Genomic DNA, 26822 nt, shown 5'->3' on the forward strand with positions numbered 1-26822 from the left:
TGAGAAGGCAATTACGTTGCTATTCCACAGATTCCATGACAGCAATAAAAAAATAACAATAGTAGTAGGTTTTATCTCCGAAGTTGTTCCACTCCACACACGAAATATCACCGACAGTGATCTTCAACGAATATCCTTTCAACACAAGTGGTACCACACCCAAATTCAGCTATGGGACATCTCGAAGTGGTGGCCACAGGATAGTCCAACAGAATCCATGTATGGATTATCACCAGCAGTAGTTTATCACAAAGGGAATCCTCTTTGAGGGAACCACCATCCAGGCAAGGATCAACACACCGGTAGATTCCACAAGGTTACCCCAAACACACAACGTGATAGCCACTTATCCAGTTCCACAACATACGAAATAACTCCAACAGTGATTTGCCACAGGGGTACCTTTCTTCAGTGAACTACCACACCCAGACAAAGGGGAAATACACACATGTGGTATTCACGAAGGTTTTCCCCTGACCAGAGAACCCACTCCTGTAGATTAACTAAGTGACAATCACACTTTTGTAGTCAAATGGAAACACAAACACCCTCACTGGCTACTTAGAGAGAGAGTCCAAACAGTGACCTCTTGTCACTAGGTTTCTTCTGTTTTCAAACCTATCCCTCTTCTCTTCTCTTCCTGCAAACTTGTTCTAGTTGCAGAAAACTTGTAGGAGTCATTTATCAATACTCAGGATCGATCTCAACTCACGCTTTTGGGCTACTGGAAGTTTAAAACAGCGACCGACTCACTGGTGTCTTCCATTGACCGAATCTGTCTTGACTCTAACGGTGTGGGTCTGCGTGTCCTTGTATATTCAAAACAAGCTGCAGAGATTGTCCATCAAATAACTCCACCTGTCTCTCTCTCTCAAGCAGTTCAAACAGTGTCGAAAAGCCAGTCTCATTCTCGCGGCATTTTAAAGTGACAGTCCACAGAAAATATGAACCCTAGGGGTACATAACAGCTACCTCACTAACACAAGATAATCTCTAGGTGCTAGAAATCCAAGACAACACACGCAAAGTGCTGGTGCAACTCAGCAGGTCAGGTAGCATCTATGGAAATTAATAAACAGTCGAAGTTTTTGGCTGAGACCCTTCAGAAGAACTAGAGAAAATAGATGAACAGAGTTAGAAGGTGTGGAGGGAGAAACATGGGCAGGCAAGGAGATAAGGTGAGAGAGGGAAAAGCGGATGGGGAATGGTGAATGGTGTGGGGGGGAATGGCCATTACCAGAAGTTTGAGGTTGATGTTCATGCCATCAGGTTGGAGGCTACCCAGGCAGAATATAAGGTGTTGCTGTTCCAACCTGAACATGGCCTAATTGTGACAGTAGAGGAGGCCATGGATTGACATGTTGGAATAGGAAATGAAATTAATACCGTTGACAGCTGGGAGATCCCGCTTTTTCTGGTGGACAGAGTGTAGGTGTTCGGCGAAGTGATCTCCCAATCTAGGGCTGGGTCTCACTGATATATAGGAGACCACATCGGGAGCAGTAGATACAGTTGATGACCCCAACTGACTCACAGGTGAAATGTTGCCTCACCTGGAAGGACAGTTTGGGCCCTGAATGGTAGTGAAGGAGGAGGTGTAGGGGCAGGTGTAACACTTGTTCCACTTGCAATGACATGCAAAGAGGGAGATCAGTGGGGAGGGATGAATGGACAAGGGAGTTGTGTAGGGAGTGATCCCTGTGTAAAACAGAAGTTGGGTGGGTGGGTGGTCGGGGAGGCAAATATGTGCTTGGTGGCGGGATCCCGCTGGAGATGGTGGAAGTTATGGAGAATTATGTGCCGGATGCAGAGGCTGGTGGGGTGGTAGGTGAGGATAAGAGGAACCCTATCCCTGGTGGGGTGGTGGGAAGATGGGGTGACGACAAACTCTGTACATGAAAAGGGAGAGATGAGGTCGAGGGCAGCTTTGATGGTGGAGAAAGGAAAGCCCCCTTCTTTGAAGAAGGAGGACATCTCCTTCGTTCTGGAATGAAAAGCCTCATCCTGAGAAAAAAATGTGGCAGAGACGGAGGAATTGAGGGAAGGGGATGACATTTTTACGAGTAACAGGGTGGGAAGAGGTATAGCCTAGGTAGTTGAGAGAGACAGGTAGCTGTGGAGGCAAAGTTGATGAAGTCGAAGAGCTCGGCATGGGTGTAGGAAGCATCACCAATGCAGTCGTCGATGTAGCGTAGGTAACGGGGGGAGTGGCACCAGTGTACGCTTGGAACATAGGCTGTTCCACGTAGTCGACAAAAGGCAAGCATAGCTGGGACACAATCGAGCACCCATGGCTACACCTTTAGCTTGAAGGATATTAAATCTGATTCCGATTCATTTCGCCTCTTTCTCACTTCCCCCTTATCCTAATTCTATGTGTGTGGGCGGGTGGGTGGGAGAGAGGGTGTTAAGGAGAGGGTGTGCTGGTTGTTCTGTAGTGTGTTGTTCTGCCGAGCACACGACGTTGGCGCGGGAATGTGTGGGAATGTGTCCCTCGTGATTTTATTTACCTCAATCATGTTATGCTTTCGCCTCACCTTCTCGAAGGATAAAAGACCAGCCTTCTCCATTTAGGCCTTGTAACTGAATTGGTCCATTCCAGTCCAATATTATTGTGAACCCCAGAGAGTATGGCTCTAGTCTTCTTGATCGCTTCTCAGGGGGCACAACACTTATCCGACTCCGCTACTTTACTCTTTATATACTCAGGCTTGTTTAATGTCATCTCGACCACGTCGCCCCAGAGCCCCCACCGCGCTCCACTGCAGCGAACGGACCGTGGCGCTGGGAACTCTAGCGCGACTAGTGGACAATGGCCGTACTACAAGGAGTTCAGTTGCTCGCCGAAAGTGAAAGGAATTTGGACCAGGAAGTGTCCGGGTAAAACATGGCTTCAAAACAACAAGTTGAGGATTTCACCGAGGAGGTAATTTGTCCCATCTGCCTGGATTTCTTCACTGATCCGGTGTCACTGGACTGCGGACACAACTTCTGCCGCCCCTGTATCACTCAGTATTGGGAAAAAAGGACGAGAAACATCTGTCCGGAATGTAGAGAGGAGTTTCACGAAATATCCCTCAGAGGGAATCGGGCCTTGGTGAGACTGGCTGATAAAGCTCGAAAACTGAAACTGAGTCCAACAGAGACGGAAAGTGATCTTCACTGCGAGGAACACGAGGAAGAACTGAAACTATTTTGTGAAACTGACAAGACGCTGATCTGCCTGATCTGTAGAGATTCGCGGGAACACAAGTCTCATAACTTTATGCCAATTAACGAAGCTGTTGAAGTTTACAAGGTAATGAATTAGGAGGCACGTTTGATGATCTAATTGATTACGCACGGTTATCTAACACTGTTGTTCATGATTTTCTACAATATCCCAGGATCAGGTGAAATTTTCCCTCACGTCGCTCACTGAGAGAAAATCGGCTATTCTTAAAATGGAACAGCAGCAGAAACAGAAGATTTCTGAGATTCGGGTAAAGTCTCCCTTTATGATTTGTTATTTTCTCAATTGGTTCTGCTCCAGTTATTGCGTTATATAAAGATGTTCACATTTCATTCGGTAGGATCAGTCACGCAGTCTGGAGTCCCACATCTCGTCCGAGTTCACTCGGATACGTCAGAGTCTCACCGAGAAAGAGCAGCGTTTAATCAGAGATCTCAGAAAACAGGAGAAGATGGTTGTGGGTCAAATGGAGAAAACTCTTCGGAAGATTCAAAGTAATTTAACTTCAATTGAAGAGGAAATCTCAAAGTTGCATAGGCAGATGGAGCAGACAGATGGAGTGATATTTCTGAAGGTAAGGAAGTATAGTTCAGTTCAGAACGACAGATGCAGCGTAGACAGTGATGTTGGGTGGAAATTAGAAAATGATATTAACAAGGTCAAGTTTATTTCTCTCGACGTAAGTGGCCAGCTGGGCCGTTTTTGAGGCAAAAACACTCAGTGGCCACTTTATTAGGCATCTAATAATAATAATATCTGTACTTATAGAGCACTTTTCATACAGATGTATAGTTCAAAGCGCATTACATGGGATAAAAGTTCAAATTTGAAAGTAAAATAAAAAACGAAAATAAACATGAAAGTAAAAGACTAAAGATGTTAGTGTTCAAAATGAAATAAATGGGGGTTTGAGCTGGCATTTTCAAGTGTCAAATGAGTCAGCATCCCTCATAGTTTTAGGTATTGAATTCCACAGTCTAGGAGTATAGTTCAAAAATGCTGACCTGACAATCATTTTTGAGGGAGATTGTTTAAATTTAAGAGACTGGTTTCAGAACCTGACAGCTGGAAAATGATTCTTTGATGTACTTCATAGCAGACTATTAATGGCTTTAAAAACGTAAGAGAATTTTAAAAACAATTCTAAAATATACAGAAAGCCAATGCAGAGTAGTTTGTATGGGAGTGATATGCTCTCTTATCCTGGTTTTGGTTAAAAGTCTCGCAGTGACGTTCTGAATGAATTGAAGTTTGTCAATAGATTGCTTTAAGACCAGTGAAAAGTGCATTGCAGTAATCTAGTCTATTTGATATAAGGGTGTAAATTAGTTTTTCAGTATCATTACAGTACAGGAATGACTGTACCTTTGCAATATTTGTGAAGTGTGGAAATGCTGCTTCTTATGTGGGAATTAAAATTCAAATCTGAATCAAGAATAACACCCAGGCTGGTTACTTCTGACTCGACAAGGGCCACAGAGTGTATGTTTGTGGTCTTCTGCTAGTGTGGCCCAAGAAAGATGTGTTGTACATTCGGAGAGCTCTTCTTCACACCACTGTTGTAACATGTTGTCATTTCAGTTACTGCTGCCTTCTTGTCAGCTTGAACCAGTCTGGCCATTTTCCTCGGTCCTCTCTCATTAGCCAGTTACTGCCTGTTACACCGCTGGCATTTAGGGCAGCAATGAAGCTCCTCCATCTCTGTCTGTCCTTGGCCATTTTCCCTATTTTGCCCCAGGTGTGGTTAAGGGTCCTCACTTCTGCCTCTACGGTTTGGCAGCAAGTTGTATTTGGCCTCCTGCATTTCTTTCACACCTCAGGGTTGCAATGAAGTGCTGTCTTGATGGTGGAGTTGGCCTCTCTTCTCATTAAATGCCCGATCCGTCTCCAGTGTTTCCTCAGTATGGTTGTGGATGACACTGAAGGCACAGGGTGTAGTGGGACAGAAAACATGGGGTATCTTCCGGATGCTCGTGGTGTGGAATGGTGACAGTTCAGCAAGGCCATTCTCTGTCATGCGCAGCATTCTGACCCGTACAAGAATGTGGGCAGAACACAGCTCTGGTTCAGCTTCACCTTGCTGTGGCCTCTCTCCTTGTTTCACCAAATGCCGCCTTTAGTCTTCCATCTGTCCATCTGCTTTCACCGACACCCAGTGTATCTAGGTTGAAATAATGCATTTCTACAGTTATTTGTGCTAGCTTGCCAGTGTTCATACATTCCAAAACACAACTTTGGTCTTGCTCTTGGGGGTGATCAGGGCTTCTGTCATCATGCCAGTAGCTTCCTCTTGCTTTTCTCTGCTGTCAGTCATGCAAATCCCTGGTGGGTACTCAGGAATACAGTTGCACAGAGATACAGGATTCTTCATTGCTGTTTCTGTAACAATTTTTGTTTGACCAGTCAGGGTTGTTAGCCCTGAGCTGAACCCCCGACCTGGAGGACTGGTGGATTGCTCTTAGTCTGGCCTCTACTCTTTGACCTGTCTGACTTGGGTGACCCTACTGAGAGCAGAGCACAGGGCCCTGACTGTAGCCAACATAGCTGTCTGGGTCATTGAAGCATGCAAGCCTCCAAACCGTACAATAAGTGCTCTTGGAGGGACCTCTCTCAATAACAAGGTGTCTTAAGCCACAGAACCTGCTGCTCACTGGATGTTTTTGCCTTTTGTACCATTCTCTGTAAACTCCAGAGACTGTTGGACATGAAAATCTCAGGAAATCAGTAGTTTCTGAAATGTTCAGAAACTATTATTAAGTGTCAGATATTTACTAGGTGGGGAGGTGTACCTAATAAAGTGGCCACAGAGTTCATTGATCATTGACTTTTCTGATGACCTCATGTTGTCAACAGATCAAAACAAGTTCAAACCACAGGCTTCCTTCACTGAAGAACATTATTTTGCAGTTATCTAACAGTTTCAAGGCCTGACCTTAGAGAGGTGTTTTAACAGCAGCATTAATTGGCTCACAGATTTTGTTTTCCTGAACTAAGTTCAGCAACTTAGTCTCTTCAGTAATGCAAATATCCACATTGATTTGATCAAATCCAATCATTGTATCAAATCCTCAACAAATTCACCCATGAGCTGATTTATTTGCCATCCAATGATTCCTTACCCAAACCCAAAAACTATCCAGTCCTGCATAATCATCTCTCTTTGTTGTCCCCCTCACCTCTTCTATCATTCTTGTATGTTTTCCTGGAACTTTTTTCCTTTGCCTCTGTATACTCTCTGCAATAAAAAAAAAACCCTTCTGTCTGTGTTTCAGCAGCTGGGTGAATTCCAGCATCTGCAAAATCTTTGGTGTAATCTAGAACATAAGACTTTAAGAGCAGTATCAGGCAAATTCAGCCCATTCAATCTGCTCCACATTCCATCCCCCTCAACCCCATTCTCCTACACTTGACAGCCTGACTAATCAAACTCTGTTTTAAATATACCCAGTGACTTGGCCTCCACAGCCATCTCATTCCATAGATTCATCATCCTTTGGCTAAAGAAATTCCTCCTCAGTTTCTGCTGTTTGTAGAGCTACAAGTTAATCAGAGGGTGACATTACAGGCTCCTCAGCCCTCCAAATCCATGTCAGTCATCAGGAATCCACTGACAATAATGTTATTTACCACCACTTTATTTTTAGCTGTCTCTGCTCTAGCTATCTATGTGTTCCTTTTGATATTTCGGAAAAATCGTGAGACTACCTGTCTGCATCATCCTCTCAAGTACTATATATTCCAGATTCCAACTGCATTCTTGCAGAAGTAAAATGCTTCCCAGATTCTCTCTGAAGCTCTTGCCCTGTTACACCAAATCTCGGACCTTGGGTTCTCAACACTGACGTAGAGAGTATTTTCTCACTATCTACCATGTTCATGTTCCACATAACTTTTTTTATACTTCTGTGCGGTTAGCCCACACACAGTCCCATGCATTCCAAGGAAAACAACCAACGTGTTTGTTCACATAACAGAACCGCTGCTTCTCAGAGAAAATCCTGGTGAATCTCTTCAGCAGCCCTCCGGTGCAAGTGTGTCATTCTCAAAACCCAAAAGTCAGTACAGTAGACAGCACCCCAGATGTGGCCTAAATAATCTCTTTATAAAATTATACCATAACCTATACTCTTTTCTAATCTGTGCCCCAGCAGACGATAGAAGCGTTCGTATGAAGTCTCCATCACCTGATTTCAGGAATCCTTAGATTATTCAGCAAGTTTGCTCTGTTTCGCAACATCGGTTTTCCTCTTTCCCTCACTCGATTGTGACAGCATCCATCACCAGGGGCCCTCCATCCAGACATTTCTCTCTTTTCGCTGCTGCCATCAAGAAGGAAGTGCAGGAGCCTTGAGTCTCACACCACCAGGTTCACGAACAGTTATTCCCCTACAACCATTAGACTCTTGAAAAATCATGGATAACTTCACTCACCCCAACTCTGAGCCTATGGATGCACTTTCAAGGACTCTACAACTTATGTTCTCAATATTAGTTATTACTAATGTTTTACTATTTGCTTAATTTTGTATTTGCACAATTTATCTTCTTTTGCATTTTGGATTGTTTGTCCATCTTTGCTTCTGTGTAGGTTTTCATTAATTATATTATGTTTCTTTGTATCTACGGTGAATGCCCATGAGAAAATGAACCACATATGGTGACATAAACGAACTTTGATAATAAATTTACTTTGAACTTTGATGTGTTGTTCCCACAAGGCACTACCCTTCATTGTGTAGGTGTTCCCTTCATTACCCTTGCCAAACTACATCATGTTAGACTTTACAAGATTAATAATGCATTCACCACTGGTATAATCATCTCACCAACTAATTAGTATTACAAACACGAGCAAGATGCTGGAAATCCAAAGCAAGACACACAAGATGCTGGAGGAACTCAGCTGGCCAGGCAGCATCTATGGAAATGAATAAACAGTTGACTTTTTGGGCTAAGGTCCTTCTTCAGGACTGGAAAGAAAAAGTGGAGATGGTAGAATAAAAAGGTGGGGGGGGGGAGTAGAAAGCGGCTAGCTGGAAGGTGATCGGTGAAGCCACGGGAATGTGAAAGGTCAAGTGCTGGAGAAGAAAGAATTTGATAGGACAGGAGAGTGGACCGCAAGAGAAAGGAAAGGAGGAGTGGATCCAAGGGGAAAGTAATAGGCAGATGGGAAGAAGTGATAGGTCAGAGCGGGGAATAGAGGAAGTGGGATGGGAAAGAAGGAGAAATCGATATTCATGCCATCAGGTTGGAGGGTATCCAGACGGAATATAAGGTAACACACACACAAAATGCTGGTGAATGCAGCAGGCCAAGCAGCATCTATAGGAAGAGGTGCAGTCGACGTTTCGGACTGGGACCCTTTTGTGTGTGTTGTTTGAATTTCCAGCATCTGCCGATTTCCTTGTGTCTGGAATACAAGGTGTTGCTCCTCCACCCTGAGGATGGCCTCATCTTGGCACAATGAATCGACATGTCAGAATGGGAAACGGAGTCAAATCGGAATTGAAATTGTTTACTGGGGATGGCTTAGAAAATGGACTGTTCTATGTAGGCAACAAAAAAAATGGGCACAGTTGGGCCCCATAAAGTGCCCATGGCTACCCCGAGTCTGGAGAAAGTGGGAGAAGCTGAAGGAAAAATTGTTGAGTTTGAGGAGCAGTTCTGCCAGATGGGGGAGGGTGGTGGTGGAAGGGGAACTGGTTGCTTCTTTTATTGAGAAAGCAGTGGAGCATCCTCCTCAGATCAACAACAACTTCTCTCAGATAGATCACCAGGGATAAGCCTGGTAACTACACATCCTCAAGTCTACCGTCACTGCAAGGAAAGTTATGAAAACTTCTGAACCCATTAATAACGCTTCTAACATTGGGTGGCACAGTAGAGTAGCGGTTAGTACATTGCTGTACAATATCAGCTAGCGATCACTGGGGTTCGATTCCTGTCACGGCCCGTAAGGACTCCCCATGACCTGCTCCAGTCTCCTCACGGATCCCAAAGATGTAATGTTAAGGTTAGTGAGTTCTGGGTGTGCTCAGTTGGTGCCAGAAGCGTGGTGACACTTGTGAGCTGCCCCAGCACAATCCTTGCTGATTTGTTTTGACACAAATGACACATTTCACAGTATGTTTTGATGTAGTCTTTATGTTTATCTACATTTATATCCACATCAGCAATATCTAAGAATAGTTGTACAGACAGTAACAAGGATGGGTATCCAATCATGAATGTCAGACCTATTTTCTTTCAGAAGTACCCATTATATTTTGATATCATTCTCTGCTTCCTATTATTCAGCCAATTTTAGAACCAGTTTACCAACGTGCCTTGGATTCTGTGAGTTCTCAGCTTTTGGACCAGTTTCCTTTGTGACAGAAGGCAAGACAGCAACTTTCATTCAGAGTTTGAGGAGACTTGGTTTGTCAACTAAAACTCTTGAAAACCTCTACAAGTGTACCGTACAGAGCATTCTGACAGGCTGCATCACTGTCTGGTATGGGGGGCGGGGGGGGTGCTATTGCAGAAGATCACAGTAAGTTGCAGAAACTTGTAAAATTAGTCAGTTCCATCATGGCTACTAGCCTCGGTAGTGTACAATACATCTACAAGGAGTGGTGCCTTAGGAAGGTGACATCTATCATTAAGGACCCCCAACACCCAGGACATGCCGTCTTCTCATTGTTCCCATAAGGAAGGAGGTACCGAAGCCTGAAGGCACACACTCAGGAATTCAGCAACAGTTTCTTCCACTCTGCCGTCCAATTTCTAAATGGACATTGAACCCAAGAACACTACCTTACTACTTTTTTATTTCTGTTACATTACACTTCTTATTTTGATTTAACTATTTAACGCACCCACACACACATATATATATTTACTGTAATTCAGTTTTCCCTATATTTATTTATCATGTATTTCATTATACTGCTGCCAGAAAGTTAACAACTTTTATGACATGTACTGGCGATATTAAACCTAATTCTGATTCTGAAACATTATCCAGCTGATGTCCACATAACCCATGTCAAATGCACTGATCTCATTGGTACACTTAGTTTTCTTCTTAAAAAATTTGATCGTAACTGTTTAGTCTAGATTGCTGGCTGGTGGTATAGTGGCATCAGTGTCGGACTTCAGAGCAAAGGCCCCCGAGTTCGAATCCACCTGGTTCCCTTGCACGCTTCCATGTCCGTGCTGGGTTGAGCGTCAAGCGAGCAACTCGGCCTTGTAAAAATAAGAAAGCCTGCTAAAAAAACGCCGTCATGGCAACGTCCCGATGACTCCACTTGGAGTTACGGGCTTTCTCCTTCTTCTCTATTCGGTCTGGATCCTCTCTAACAAAGCCTTACTGATACCATTTGATTAATCCCTACCTTTTCCAGTGTACCTCTACCCTGTCCCTCAGAAGTTTGTTTTCTTTTCGGAGATGTTTAGTCACTGACATTGGATTCATGGGCTGCTTTACCCATGCTGCCATGCTTGAGGAAAACTGCCTCATTTGCTGTCCTTCTATCATCTGGCACTTCACCTGTGGTCAGTGACAATTTAAAAATCTCCTACGAGGAATTCGCAGTCTGCTCCGCTGATGGCCACAGCAGCATTTATTTATTTATTCATTGGGATATACAATAGCTCAGAATACACCATTCTGCCCCTTTGTACTGTGACGCCCTGCAATCCCCCAATTTAATCCTTGCCTTATCACAGAATAATTTATAATGACCTATCAACTGGTATGTCTGTGGACTGTGGGAGGAAACTGGAGTACCCAGAGGAAACCAACATGGTTACAGGGAGAATGTACAAATTCCTTACAGGCAGCGTTGGGAATTGAACCCAGGTTGCCTGTACTGTAAAATGTTTTGCTGGCTGTTACACCACCCTGCTTAGCAGATCAACTAAATCAACTTTCAACCCGGTATGACTTCTTGCACCTGCTCATGTTCATAACATATCATAGAACTTTACATACCCTTAATGAGCATTCCAGCTACAATGTCCATTTGTGAATACGGATGAGAACTATTACTTTAACACATTATCTAGATTTAGCTTACCAGCTCTGATTATAAATTTAGAAAATGTTAATGAATGCATTCTGACAGCCAACTAACTAATCACAAACAAGAGAAGATCTGCAGGTCCTGGAAATCCGAGCAACGCACACAAAATGCTGGATGAACTCAGCAGGCCAGGCAGCATCTAGAAAAAGAATACAGTCAATGTTTTGGGCAGAAACCCTTCGGCAGGAGCTAATTAATTAGAAACCTTTCAGCCAACTAACTAATTATTGCAGGAATGCAAGGATTAATATATAACGAGAATTTGATGACCCTGGATTTGTACTCCCTGGAGTCCAGATGAGTGGGGATCTCATGAAACTTGCTGAATATTGAAAGGCCTGGATAGAGTGGACATGGCGAGAATGTTTTTTATAGTGGGAGAGTGTATGATCAGAGGGCACTGCCTCAGAATACAGTGATGAGGAGAAATTTCTTTAGCTAGAGTGTGGTGACTTGGTGGAATTCATAGCAACAGAAGGCTGTGGAGGCCAAATCATTGGCTATATTTAAAGCGGAGGTTGATTAGTAAGCCATCAATGGTTACAGAGAGAAGGCAGAAGAAAGGGTTAAGAGGACAATAAATCCACTCTGATGGAATGGGCAGAGCAGACCCGATTGTTCGAATGGCATCACTCTGTGCCCATGTCTTATGGTCTAATGTGCTCAGTATCTATCCATTCTGATTTCTGTTTTGTTTTTTTGCAGGAAGAATGCTGTCAGAAGAGGAGGTAGGACTTGATCTTATCTGAACCCTAGCAAAACCTTTTAATATTAACTCAGAAAATAGTTTGTGTTCAAATACTTAAATTAAAATGTTTAAAATTTGCAGGGTGGGAAATATCCAGACACTCACAATCATGGATGGGGCTCTTACAATGGGAGAATTCAATGGGCCTTTACCTTTCCCAGTGTGGAGGGAAATGTTCGAAGACATTCAGCCTGGTAAATAAATCTAAATGTTCCAATTCACAACTTACAATTTGACTCATGTTATACAGGAATAACAGAGTATTATTCTATGCTTCAAATTGGACCTAATTAATATCATTACCTTACTTATACAAATAATCCACCTTCAGTATGAAGTTTCATTCCTTAAACTTCCAATATCACTGAGCCAATGGATCTACCTCTCCCTGCGATCACTCCATTATTAGAGGATATCTCTTCCTTCCTAGAAGGCCCACTGTTTCTGCTGGGGTGAGGGAAGCTTCCCAAAATTTCTCAGGGGTTGCTTTAGATTCCATGGAATGTTTCCAATAAATCCACAGTGAAATTCTTCAAATCCTTCCCTGGCAGCCCCTTCTCCAGAGCCTCAGTGTGTTGACATCTCTTGTAGAATATTTTCTTTAACTGAGACATTTATGTCTGTTCACAATCACAACCAGGTGAACATTCAGATAAGATGCAAAAAGTCATGTTTTTACAATGTTTTCACGTCACATGATTCTGATTCTGATAAGTTTAAAGAAGCAGTATAACCACTGAAATTTGTTTGTACTGTATGTCACAATCATACATAGAAACCATAGAAAATCATAGAAAAACTACAGCACAGAAACAGGCCATTTGGCCCTTCTTGGCTGTGCCGAACCATTTTCTGCCTAGTCCCACTGACCTGCACACGGACCATATCCCTCCATACACCTCCCATCCATGTATCTGTTCAATTTATTCTTAAATGTTAAAAAAGAACCCACATTTACCACCTCGTCTGGCAGCTCATTCCATACTCCCACCACTCTCTGTGTGAAGAAGCCCCCCCTAATGTTCCCTTTAAACTTTTCCCCCCTCACCCTTAACCCGTGTCCTCTGTTTTTTCTCTCCCCTTGCCTCAGTGGAAAAAGCCTGCTTGCATTCACTCTATCTATACCCAACATAATTTTATATACCCCTATCAAATCACCCCTCATTCTTCTACGCTCCAGGGAATAAAGTCCTAACCCATTCAACCTTTCTCTGTAACTGAGTTTCTCAAGTCCCGGTAACATCCTTGTAAACCTTCTCTGCACTCTTTCAACCTTATTTATATCCTTCCTGTAATTTGGTGACCAAAACTGAACACAATACTCCAGATTTGGCCTCACCAATGCCTTATACAACCTCATCATAACATTCCAGCTCTTATACTCAATACTTTGATTAATAAAGGCCAATGTACCAAAAGCTCTCTTTACGACCCTATCTAACTGTGACGCCACTTTTAGGGAATTTTGTATCTGTATTCCCAGATCCCTCTGTTCTACTGCACTCCTCAGTGTCTTACCATTTACCCTGTATGTTCTACCTTGGTTTGTCCTTCCAAAGTGCAATACCTCACACTTGTCTGTATTAAACTCCATCTGCCATTTTTCAGCCCATTTTTCCAGCTGGTCCAAATCCCTCTGCAGGCTCTGAAAACCTTCCTCACTGTCCACTACACCTCCAATCTTTGTATCATCAGCAAATTTGCTGATCCAATTTACCACATTATCATCCAGATCATTGATATAGATGACAAATAACAATGGACCCAGCACTGATCCCTGTGGCACACCACTAGTCACAGGCCTCTACTCAGAGAAGCAATTCTCTACTATCACTCTTTGGCTTCTTCCATTGAGCCAGTGTCTAATCTAATTTACCACCTCTCCATGTATACCTAGCAACTGAATTTTCCTAACTAACCTCCCATGCGGGACCTTGTCAAAGGCCTTAGTGAAGTCCATGTAGACAACATCCACTGCCTTCCCTTCATCCACTTTCCTGGTAACCTCCTCGAAAAACTCCAATAGATTTGTTAAACATGACCTACCACGCACAAAGCCATGTTGACTCTCCCTAATAAGTCCCTGTCTATCCAAATGCTTGTAGATTCTGTCTCTTAGTACTCCCTCCAATAAGTTACCCACTACCGACGTCAAACTTACCGGCCTATTATTTCCTGGATTACTTTTCGATCCTTTTTTAAACAACGAAACAACATGAGCTACTCTCCAATCCTCCGGCACCTCAGCCGTAGACATGGACATTTTAAATATATCTGCCAGGGCCCCTGCAATTTCAACACTAGACTCCTTCAAGGTCCAAGGGAATACCCTGACAGGTCCTGGGGATTTATCCACTTTAATTTACCTCAGATAGCAAGCACCTCCTCCTTTTCAATCTGTACAGTTTCCATGATCTCACTACTTGTTTCCCTTAATTCCATAGACTTCATGCCAGTTTCCTTAGTAAATACAGACGCAAAGAAACCATTTAAGATCTCCCCCATTTCTTTTGGTTCCGCACATAGCCAACCACTCTGATCTTCAAGAGGACCAATTTTATCCCTGACAATCCTTTTACTCTTAATATACCTGTAAAAGTTCTTTCGATTATCCTTCACTTTGACTGCCAAGGCAACCTCATGACTTCTTTTAGCCCTCCTGATTTCTTTCTTAAGTATTTTCTTGCACTTCTTATACTCCTCAAGCACCTTATTTACTCCCTGTTTCCTATACATGTCATACAACTCTCTCTTCTTCTTTAACAGAGTTGCAATATCCCTTGAGAACCAAGGTTCCTTATTCCAATTCACCTTGCCTTTAATCCTGATGGGAACATACAAGCTCTGCACTCTCAAAATCTCTCCTTTGAAGGCTTCCCACTTACCGATCATATCCTTGCCAGAGAACAACCTGTCCCAATCCATGCTTTTTAAATCCTTTCTCATTTCTTCAAATTTGGCCTTCTTCCAGTTCAGAACCTCAACCCGAGGACCAGATCTATCCTTGTCCATGATCAAGTTGAAACTAATGGTGTTATGATCACTGGAACCAAGGTGCTCCCCTACACATACTTCCATCACCTGTCCTAACTCGTTTCCTAACAGGAGATCCAATATTGCATCCCCTCTAGTTGGTCCCTCTATATATTGATTTAGAAAACTTTCCTGAACACATTTTACAAACTCTAAACCATCTAGACCCCTAACAGTATGGGAGTCCCAATCAATATATGGAAAATTAAAATCCCCTACCACCACAACTTTATGTTTCCTGCAGTTGCCTGCTATCTCTCTGCTCTCTCTGTGTGCTCTCCCTCTCTCACACACACGCTTACACACAGAGGGTGAGGAAGGTGGAGATGAAAATGGCCACCTTGTCATTTCCTCCTCATAGTTTGTTTGCTACTCTCGCTGACATGTATAACACTGTCCCACTCTCTCACACTCTCATTTTTACCCTCCTATGATCCTCTTATTGTGGTCTCTTTTCTTCTAAACCCCTACCCCCCACCATCAGCCGTCTGCTTCCCTTTCCCCCTCCTGGATACATTCACTCCTTCCCCCGCCCTCGCCCCCAACACACACAAGCTTTCCACCCCTCCCCCACCTGGTTCTGGGCCCATCTGCCATTCATCTCTCCCCTAATGGCTCTCATTAGCACCTCCTTTGCTGATAAGATTCCAGCACAATCGCCCTTTGTGTTCCTGCTTTTCACCATCTCCAACCTTCATACTCCTCCCCCACCTCACTCCACCTGCATCTCCTACCTGGTCTGCCTCAGTCACCCTGGGGAGGGAAGTGGAGCCACTCTAACCCTGCTCCTCTCCCCTCCCCTACCAGCCACAACTTGCCTGGTGGACTCCTGTCACGCCGCGACCCTTCCCCTCTTTATACTGGCCATTTCTCCTCTCTGCTGTCGGTCCTCTTACAGGATTTGTACTCAAAACATGGACAATTCCTTCCATGCCAACCACCCCCGCCATACAGACACAGAAGCTACTGGACCCAAAATGGAAAATGCAGAAATGATAGGCAGCATGTGGGAAATCCATAACACCGGAGCTGCTCCGCTTCAGCCGTCAGAAGCACTGGCCAAGTACTTTAATTCCGATTTCCACTCCAGTTCTGACACGGCACCTTTCCTCTCGTGCCGTGATGAGGCCACCCTCAAGGTGGAGGAGCAAAACTTTTTATATCCATCTGGGTTACCTCCAGCTTGATAGCATGAATATCGATTTCTCCTTTCGGAAAAAAAAATCCCCTCTCACTCCCCTCTTCATTTATTCCCCCTTCTGGCCCCATACCTCTTCTCGTCTGCCCGTCACCTCCTCCTTCCCTTTTTCCAATGGTCCATCTCATGTTCTATCAGATTCCTTCCTCTCCAGCTCCTTACCTTTCCCACCCACCTCCTTCCCCTGCTCCCTCCTTTTTATTCTGGCATCTTCCCCCTTCCTTTCCAGTCGCGTAGAAGGATGTCAGCCGGAAACGTCCGCTGTTTATTCGTTTCCATCGATGCTGCCTGACCTGCTGAGATACTCCAGCATTTTGTGCGTGTTGCTTTGGACTTCCTGTGTTTAAGAGGAATAAGCAGCCATCGTTTCAGGGTCTTGATGAAGGGTTCTGACCGGAAAGGTCGAGTTTTTATGTCTCTCGGTAGATGCTGCCTGACCGGCCGAGTCCCTCCAGCGTTTTGAATGTGAGGACAAACGCAGACGTTTAATGTTGAAAGGAGAATTATAAGCACAAAAAATTCTGCGGATGCTTGAAACCCAGAGGGACACACCCACACACATGCAAAGTGCTGAACTCAGCAGGTCGGGCAACATCTATGGAGAAGAATAAACTGTCGACGTTTTGGAACGAGACCCTTCATCTGGACTGATGAGAATGGATTAGCAAAGCAGTTGTGTGCAACTCGGGGAAAATTAATGTTGACGCCTGGATGTGCCTGAATGCCACAGTTACCGGTCCCAGCACCGCTCTGTCCGAGTCTCTCCCCATCCCCGGGGACTCCCTAATTCTCTGCTTCTCCACTCAGTCTCTGTCACCCTGGATGTGGAAACAGCAAATCAGCGGCTCGAGGTGTCTGAGGATCGGAAGCGTGTGAGACGGACCCGGACCCGGAGGGATCTCCCTGACACTGGGAAGAGGTTTACAGCCGGGGTTAGTGTGCTGGGATCGGAGGGATTCGCATCGGGGAGACATTACTGGGAGGTGGAGGTGACGGGGAACCGGCACTGGAGTCTGGGAGTCGCTGTAGAGTCGATGGAGAGGAAGGAGTGGGTCGCACTGAAACCAGAAGCTGGAGTGTGGACCATCGGGCGGGGTGGTGACAGACTTGTTGTAAACGGCTGCCCTGACTCCCGTCTCCCTGCCGGTCCCTTCCCCGGGAGGGTGGGAATTTATTTCAGTTACGAGTCGGGGACAGTTTCATTTTACAACGCGGAGACCAAGTCCCATCTCTACACCTTCACTGGGAATAAATTCATGGAGAAACTTTATCCTTACTTCTGGACTTGGGATGAAAATAAGTGGCTAAGAATCTGCTCCGGTTCCGATCCGGGCCTCCAAAGAGTGGAGTCCCGGGACCGGCGCTAAGAGGGGGGCTCTGGGGTGGAAACCCTGCTGACAAAATCTTGGTTCTGAATGGGACCCTCTGCATCCCCTAAATCCGCATTGCAAATCTACAATGAGCCTGAAAATAACCAGTAGAGATATATATTTCTGAAAAGTAAATAAACAGGGAATTATACTCCAGCTGTCACTTTAGTAATTTTAGTGGTTACCTGCATCCGTAAACAGAAGATAAGTACTTTTGTGAAAACATAAAGACGGAGTAAATAGCCCTTCCAGCGGGTCCACACATTCAGCAGCGGCTGCGGGCGGTGGATTTTGGCTCTCTGGCGCTCCTGAGCCTTAAAAGATGCTCGCGATGTCTACTTTGTGCAAACCAGCATTAATACATTTTTCCACTTGCTCCATCCGAATATTGCAGCATGAAGTAAAACAAAAACTGCAGATGCCAGAAATCTAAAATTAAAGTAGAAAGTCAGGAAGTCTCGAACCATCTGTGGAAAGCAAAACCAAGTTAGCATTTAGGTCCAGAGCTGGAAGAAAGGAAAAACAAGTATATCAGTTTCCATTGTCTTGAGGGTTGGGGAGGGACATTTGGAATGTCTTTGATCGGGTTGCCACAGTGATATGTTGTAGGCGAAGTTACTGAAATTTACCATAGGTAAATTGAAGTAAATGAAGAAAAAGACATTTAAAAATGGATATGAATCAAAATCAGTTTTATTATCTCTAACATATGTCATGAAATTTGTTTTGCAGCGCTAGTACAGTGCAGTTCACAAAATTACTATGGTATATTAAGAAATATTTAAAAATAGGTACTGCAAAAAGTGAGCAAAAGACAAGGCATTGTTCATGGTTTCTTCAGAAATTTGATAGCAGAGGGGCAGAAGCTGTTCCTAAAACATTGAGTATGTGTCTTCAGGCTCCTGCACCTCCTCTCTGATGGTGGCAATGAGAAGAGGGCATGTCCTGGGTGACAGGGGTTCTTAATGATAAATAGTCATAGTCATAGTCATACTTAATTGATCCCGGGGGAAATTGGTTTTCGTTACAGTTGCACCATAAATAATAAATAGTAGTAGAACCATAAATAGTTAAATAGTAATATGTAAATTATGCCAGTAAATTATGAAGTAAGTCCCGGACCAGCCTATTGGCTCAGGGCGTCTGACCCTCCAAGGGAAGAGTTGTAAATGCCACCTTCTTGAGGCATTGCCTATTGAGAAGTCCTCGACAGTGGGGTGCTTGGTGCCCATGATGGAGCTGGCTGAGTTTACAACCCTCTGAAGCTTTCTCTGATCCTGTGCATTGGTGTCTGCATACCAGACAGTGTTGCAACCATTCAGTATGCTCTCCATATTTATCTGTAGAAACTGGCCAGCGTTTTTGTGACATACCACGTCTCCTCAATCTCCTGATGAAATATAGCGACTGGTGTGCCTTCTTCGAAATTGCATCATTACACTCAGTGCCCACTTTATTAGATATCTCCTGTACCTAATAAAGTGGCCACAGAATGTATGTTTGTGGTCTTCTGCCTCTGTAGCCCAACCACTTCAATCAGAGATGCTCTTCTGCACACCACTGTTGTAACATGTGGTTAACATAGAAAACATAGAAAACTTAGAAAACCTACAGCACAATACAGGCCCTTCAGCCCACAAAGCTGTGTTGAACATGTCCATACCTTAAAACTACCTAGGCTTTTCTCAAAGCCCTCTATTTTTCTAAGCCCCATGTAGCCATCCAGGAGTCTCTTAAAAGATCCTATCATTTCTGCCTCCACCACCGTCGCCGGCAGCCCATTCCACACACTCACCAATCTCTGTGTAAAAAACTTACCCCTGACATCTCCTCTGTACCTACTTCCAAGCACCTTAAAACTATGCCCTCTTGTGCTAGCCATTTCAGCCCTGGGGAAAAGCTTCTGACTATCCACATGATCAATGCCTCTCATTATCTTATACACCTCTATCAGGTCACCTCTCATCCTCCGTCGCTCCAAGGAGAAAAGGCCGAGTTCACTCAACCTATTCTCATAAGACCAATCCAGGCAACATCCTTGTAAATCTCCTCTGCACCCTTTCTATGGTTTCGATGTCCTTTCTGTAGTGAGGCGACCAGAATTGAGCACAATTATTTGAGTTACTATCACCTTCTGTCACCTTGAACCAGTCTAACCATTCTGATCTGACCTCTCTCATTAACAAGGTGTTTTCACCCACAGGATGTCTGCTCACTGCATGTCTTTTTTAGATTTTCACACCAGTATCCTTAAACCCAGGAGATCAGCATTTTATGAGATTCTTGAACCACCCCGTCTTACACTAACAATCATTCCATGTTCAAATTCACTTAGATTACATTTCTTCCCTATTCTGATGTTTGGTCTGAACAACAACTGAACCTCTTGGCCATGTTTTCACGCTTTTACATACTGAGTTGCTGCCACTTGATTGGCTGATTAGATATTTGCATTAATGTGCGATTGTACAGGTACTGTATACCTAATGAATTGGCCATGGAGTGTATGTTTGGCCCAGTTTAGATCTCCTGAGATGTTGACAACAAGGAAGTTGAAGCTGCTCACACTTTCCATTACTGATGCCTCAATGAGGACTGGTGTCTGCTCTCCTTGCTTCCCTTCCTGAAGTCCGCAATCAGTTCTTACTGATGTTGAGTGCAAGATTGTTGCTGTGACACCACTTAACCAGCTGATCTATCTCACTCATTTACGCTTCCTTGTCACCGTCTGAAACTCTGCCAGCAACAGTTGTGTCATCGATGAATTTATAGATGGTGTTTTACGCTGTTCCTAGCCACACAGTCATGAATGTAGAGAGAGTAGAGCTAAGCATGCATCCTTGAGGTGTGCTGGAGTTGATTGTTAACCAGGAAGAGATATTATTTCTGATCTTACAGACAGAGTTGTTCCGGTGAGGAAGTCAATGATCCATTTGCAGAGACAGATACAGAGAGCCAAGTTTTGAAGCTTAGTGATTAGTACTGAGGGGATGATGCTGTTGAACACTGAACTGTCATCAGTAAACAGCAGCCTGACATATATATTACTGTGGTCCAAATTGTACAAGGCCAAGTGGCTTTCATCTATTGTGGCAGTAGGCATATTGCAGCAGATCCAGGTCTCTTCTTAGGCCAAAGTTAATTCTAGCAGTGACCAAACTCTCAAAGCACTTCATCACAGTGGTTGTGAGTGCAACTGGCTGATAGTCATTGAGGCAGCTCACTGTCTTGCTCTTTGGGACACCAGTATGATTGAGGCCCTTTTGACTGCTGAATCAGAATCAGGTTTAATATCTCCGCATAGGTTGTGAAATTTGTCAGCTTAGAGGCTGCAGTACAACACAATACCTGATAATATAGGAAAAAAATACATAAGTAAACCAATTACAGTAAGTACATATATGTTTTGTGTGTGCGCGCGTGCGTGTGTGTGTGTGTGTGTGTGTGTGTGTGTGTGTGTGTGTGTGTGTGTGTGTGTGTGTATTAAATAGTTAAATTAAAAATAGTGAAAAAACAGAAACAATACATATTTAAAAAGTGAGGTAGTGTTCATCAGTTCAATGTCCATTTAGGAATTGAATGACAGAGGGGAAGAAACTGTTCCTGAATTGCTGAGTGTGTGCCTTTGGACTTCTGTACCTCCTTCCCGATGGTAACAATCAGAAGATGGTACGTTCTGGGTGATGGGCAGAATAGTAGCAGTAGCCCCTCCCAGACAGTGACGTGACCGGTCAGAAGGCTCTCCACAGTACATCTGTAGAAGCTTTCAAGAGTCTTAGGTGACAAACCAGATCTCCTCAGACTCCTAATGACATATAGCCACTGTCTTGCCTTCTTTATAGCTGCATCAATATGTTGGGACCAGGTTAGCTCCTCAGAGATCTTAACAACCAAGAACTTGAAATTGCTCATCGCTCCACTTTTGATCCCTCTATGCGAATTGTTTCATGTCCCCTCATCCTACCCTTTCTGAAGTGCATTATCAACTCTTTAGTGTTACTGATGTTGAGCGTAAGGTTGTAGCTGCAACACCACTCAACTAGGTGTATATCTCACTCCTGTACACTCTCTCAGCTCTGTCTAAGATTCTGCCAACAATAGTTACACCATCAGAAAACTTAGAGATGATATTTGTGCTGTGCTTAGCCACACAATCATAGGTATAGAGAGAATAGAGCAGTGGGCTAAGCACACATCCCTGAGGTGCGCCAGTGTTAATTGTCAGCGAGGAGGAGATATTATCACCAATCTGCACAGATTGTGGTCTTTCAGTAAGCAAGTCGAGGATCTACTTGCAGAGAGAGGTGCAAAGGCCCAAGTTCTGTAGATATTCATCAGGACTGTAGGGATGATGGTGCTAAGCACTGAGCTACAGTCAATGAACAGCATCCTGACATAGGTGATTGTATTGTCCAAATGATTTAAGGCCTTGTGAGGAGACATTGAGATTGCGTCTGCCGTGGACCTATTGTGGCAATAGGCAAATTGCAATGGATCCAGGTCCTTACTGAGGCAGGAGTTGATTCTGGCCATGGTCAACCTCTCAAAACATGTTACTGTAGATGTGAGTGCTACTGGGTGATAGAATTATTATTATTGTTAGTTTTTTTGTCTTTGCACTGTTTGTGTCTTCTGCACCTTGGTCGTTTATTGTCTTTGTCGTTGTGTGATTTTTCAGCGATTCTATTATGCCTCTTTGTACCTACTGTGAATGCCCACAAGAAAATTTATCTCAGGGTAGTATATGGTAACATATATATACTTTGATAATCAGTTTAAACTTTGAACTTTAGCTGGCACAGGTTTTCAGTGTCCTGCCTTGTACACTATTGGGCCTGACCCTCTTGAAAGATATTCTGAGACAGGTATCACAGAACAGCTATGAAATAACAGAGTTAGAGAGAGACTGAGAAAGTGAGAGAGAGAGAGTGCACTTCAGAGCGAATGGGGAGGGGAATGTTGAGAGAGAGGGATGGAGGTGCTATTAGTCTAGTAAACTGACCTCCACATTGTGAAGCCAGAGGCGGCACTCTCAGACATCTCCTCTTACCTCCTTGTCCTTATCAGGCCAAGGTCATCTGCACCATTACCAACCACATTAAATCTGGAGATCTCCCATCTTCTGCCACAAAACTTATAATTCCCTTATCCCTGAGATCTTGTTTTCACCTCTTACCCAAGATGCATGAACCTGACTGTCCGAGTCGGCCCATTGTGTCTGCTCCACTGAACATGTCCATAAACCTCAACTCCATTTTGTCCCTCTTAGGTCAATCCCTTCCCACCTACATCCATGCACTTCACATGCCCTTGATCTTTTCAATCACTTTGTTCCCTGACCCTCATTGCCTCATTTTCACTATGATTGTCTAGTCCTTATACACTTCAATCTCCCATCAAGAAGACTTTAAAACTCTCTGCTTCTTCCTTGATAACAGACCTAACCAGTTCCCTTACACTGCCACTCTCCTCTGTCTGGCAGAACTGGTTGTCACCCTCAACCATTTCTCTTTCAGCTCCTCCAACTTTCTCCAGGCCCACGGTTGAGCCTCAGCTCTGCCTGCTTTTTCCTGGACTACTTGAGACAGTCCCATGTTCCAAGTCTACAATGCTAGCACTCCCTAGATCTTTCTGCACTACATCAATGGCTGCCTTGGTGCTGCTTCCTGCACCTATATGAAGCTCATCAATTTCATCAACTATGCCCACAGCTTTCACCCCAGCCTCAGATTTACTTGATCCATCTGGGACACCTCTCTCCCCTTTCTTGATCTCTCTGTCTCCATCTTTGGAGACAGACTGTCTATTTATATATTTTGTAAACCCACTGACTCTCACTGCCATTGTATCTTGATTATACTTCTTCCTACCCTGTCACTTGAAAAAATGCCATTTCCTGTTCTCATTTCCTCCATCTCTTCTCCATCAGTTCCCAGCATGAGGCTTTTCATTCAAGGTCATCTGAGATGTCCTCCTTCTTCAAAAATCGGAGTTTTTCTTCCTCTATGATCGACACAGCCTCAACTGCATCTCCCCCATTTCCCAAGAACCTGCCCTCACCCCATCTTCCAGCCGCCTTATCAGAGATAGCATTCCTCTTAGCCTCACCTACCACCCCAGAGCCTCCACATCCAGCAGACCATTCTCTGCAACTTCCACCATCTTCAATGGGTTCTACCATGAAACACATCTTTCCCTCCCCCACCTTCCACTTTCTGCTTTCCGCAGGCATCGTTCTCTAGATGATTCACTTGTCCACTCATCCCTCCCTACTGATCTCCCTCCTGGCACTTACCGCTGCAAGTGGAACAAGTGCTATGTCTGCCCCTGTACTCCTCCCTCACATCCATTCAGGGCCCTAAACAGCTCTTCCCAGTGAGGTGACATACTACCTGCGAGTCTGACAGAGTTGTCTACTGTATCCAGTACTGATGCAGTCCTTTACATTGCTGAAACCCAATGTAGATTGGGGGACTGTTTCATCAAACAATTTTGTTCCATTTGCCACAAAAAGTGGGTTTCCAAGTGGCTGCCTGTGTTGCGGTGTATTAAATTTTGTAAAAATATTAGATGAAAGTCTGAACATTTCCAAGTGATGCTTGAACTCTTTGTGAGCTTGCAGCATGGAACATATCTATACAAGTTAAACAATTGTAGGTTTGTTAACTGTTTGCTAATAGCAGCTGGATTCTCTCCGGTCTCAGGCACCAGTGGCATCAGGATGTTTGTTGATGAGTGCATGAGTTGTTTGAATGGAAGAAACCGTGCTGAGAATGAAAAATCGAATAGTTTGTCTTTCTCTGTGTGTCCCGCTATGCTTGTGGATTGAAACCTATTTATTGAGGCACTTTTTACCCGGTGCTTCGGATTTCACATAGAGTGAGGGATCACGATCGGTTGCTGAGGACAGGCACAGGATGATTTCACAGGTCAGAACTTGAAGTTCCCCGACAACAGCAACAATCATGTTCCCTGACGGCAGCCACAATCATGTACAGACTAAGAATCGTGAGCCCTGAAATCTTTGTGGATATATTTGTAACTTACTATGTAATATTTAGTGTGGTTTATCCGTGCTTTCTGTTTAATGATAATAAATTCAGCTTAAGTTACTTTGTTCACCTGAGTGTCACTCTCCTGTACAATTCCAACATAACTTCAGTCCATAGTTTCCAAAAATTACCCGGATTCCGCCCTGAATATTCTCAGCAACTGAGCCTCCACAGGACATTTGAGAGGGGAATGCCACTCAAGTAGCAGCGCAGTGGCGCCACAGTTAACACGATCAGTTTACAGCACCAGCGGTCAACGATCAGGGTTCAATTCCCATCGCTGCTTGCAAAGAATCTGCTGTTCTCCCGTGACTGCATGTGTTTCCCCTGGGTTCACCGGTATCAGAATTGGGTTTTATATCTCACGAAATTTGTTGTTATGCAGCATTTCACTGCAATACATAGAAGTAAAAACTGTAAATTACAGTAAGGGTATACGTATATATTTTTTATGTTAACTTAAATAGCAGTGCAAACAGAAGATGAAAAAAAAGTAGTGAGGTAGTGTTTACGGGTTCAATGTCCACTTAGAAAACTGATGGCAGAGGGAAAGAAGCTGTTCCTGAATCGTTGCGTATGAGCCTTCTGGCTCCTGTACCTCCTCCCTGATGGTAATGATGAAAAGAGAACGTAATTTGGGTGACAGGAGTCCTTAATGATGGATGCCCCCTTTTTGAGTCATTGCTACCAGAAGCTAACCTGGATGCTGGGGAGACTCGTGTCCTTGATGGAGATGACTGAGTTTACAAATTTCTACAGCTCATTTCAATCCTGTGCAGTACACCCCCTCCCCGCTACTCCAAAGCTCCAAAGACCTACAGTTAGGGGAAGTGAGTTGTGGACATACCATACTGACACTGGAAGTATGGCAAAACTTGCACACTGCCCCCAGCACAATCCTCACCAAGTTGGTCTGCTTTGCTGCAAATGACACATTTCACTGTATGCTTCAATACATATGTGGCAAATACAGGTCATTTTTAATCTTTGGAATACCAAATATTCACTGGCTGTTGGTGGAGAAATTTCTTCATGTCTGGGTCATGGATGGCTGATCCCTTGCCAAAACACCTAGTTTTAAACGCACCGAGGAGGATCATCAGTCTGAAAAAAATTTTGTGCATTTCCATGAGACAAAGGAGCGGATCCAGGCCATTTGTCCCATAGAGTCTGCTCAGCCATTCCACCATGTCTGATTTATTATCCATCTCCACCCATTCTTCTGCCTTCGTCTTCTAAGCTTTGATATCCTGACTTATCAAGAAATTATCAACCCCACCTTAAATAATTTGACCTGAATTCCACAGATTCACTACCCTATGACAAAAGGAAATTTTCCTCATCTCTGTTCTAAATGGATGTCCCTCAATTCTGAGGCTGTTCCCTCTGGTTCTAGACTCCTCCGCTTTAGGAAACTTCCTCTGCACATCCACTTTGTGCAGAGTTTTCAATATTCAATAGGTTGCAGTGAGATCCCCCCTTCATCCTTCTGAACTCCAGTGAGTACAGGCCCAGAGCCATCAAACACTCCTCGTATGTTAACCCTTTCATTCCTGGAATCATCCTTGTGAACTCTTTCTTCACCCACTCCAATGCGAACACACCTTTTGTTAGATAAGGGGCCCAGAATTGCTCTCAGTACTCCAAGTGCAGGCTGACCAAGGCCTGATAAGGCCTCAGCAATGCATTTGTGCTTTTGTATTCCAGTCCTCTAACTGAATGCGAACATTACATTTGCCTTCCGACTCAACCTGCAAGTTAATCTTTAAGGAATCTTTAATGAGGATGCTCAAATGTCTCTGCACCTCTTTTTTAAAAATATTTTCTCAAACATGAGAAAATGTGCAGATGCTGGAAATCCAAGCATCAGACACAAAATGCTGGGGAGATCAGCAGGCCAGGCAGCATCTATGGAAAAGAGTAAACAATTGACATTTCTGACCAAGACCCTTCATCACCACTGGTGAATTTTCTCCCCATTTAGAAAATAGACCTTTATCCCTTCTCCCAAAGTGCATCAGGCACTTTTCTACATCATATTCCATCTGCAATTTCTTTGCCCATTTCCCCAACCTGTCCATGTCCTTTTGCAGCCTCCCTGATTCCTCAATACTACCTACCCC

General features: G+C 44.0%; 1 protein-coding gene across 1 annotated transcript; it reads left to right on the top strand.

Annotated features, from left to right (window-relative positions):
- Window positions 1-2865: 2865 nt before the first annotated feature.
- LOC140198247 (zinc-binding protein A33-like) lies at window positions 2866-24960 on the top strand. Its single transcript, XM_072259300.1, has 6 exons — window positions 2866-3298; window positions 3387-3482; window positions 3573-3806; window positions 12004-12026; window positions 12128-12240; window positions 17085-24960. Exons 1-6 carry the CDS (start codon window positions 2888-2890, stop codon window positions 17642-17644), a joined length of 1437 nt encoding a protein of 478 aa, XP_072115401.1. The 5' UTR covers window positions 2866-2887; the 3' UTR covers window positions 17645-24960.
- Window positions 24961-26822: the final 1862 nt, after the last annotated feature.

The sequence above is a fragment of the Mobula birostris genome, chromosome 5 (genome assembly GCF_030028105.1).
Source record: "Mobula birostris isolate sMobBir1 chromosome 5, sMobBir1.hap1, whole genome shotgun sequence".
NCBI classification, from domain to species: Eukaryota; Metazoa; Chordata; class Chondrichthyes; order Myliobatiformes; family Myliobatidae; genus Mobula; species Mobula birostris.

Coding starts and splice junctions, on each gene's coding strand:
- LOC140198247 (XM_072259300.1), top strand. CDS start 2,888: ATGGCTTCAAAACAACAAGTTGAGGATTTCACCGAGGAGGTAATTTGT. Junction 3,807..12,003: donor ATGGAGTGATATTTCTGAAG/GTAAGGAAGTAT, acceptor GTTTTTTTGCAG/GAAGAATGCTGTCAGAAGAG. Junction 12,241..17,084: donor GTTCGAAGACATTCAGCCTG/GTAAATAAATCT, acceptor TTCTCCACTCAG/TCTCTGTCACCCTGGATGTG.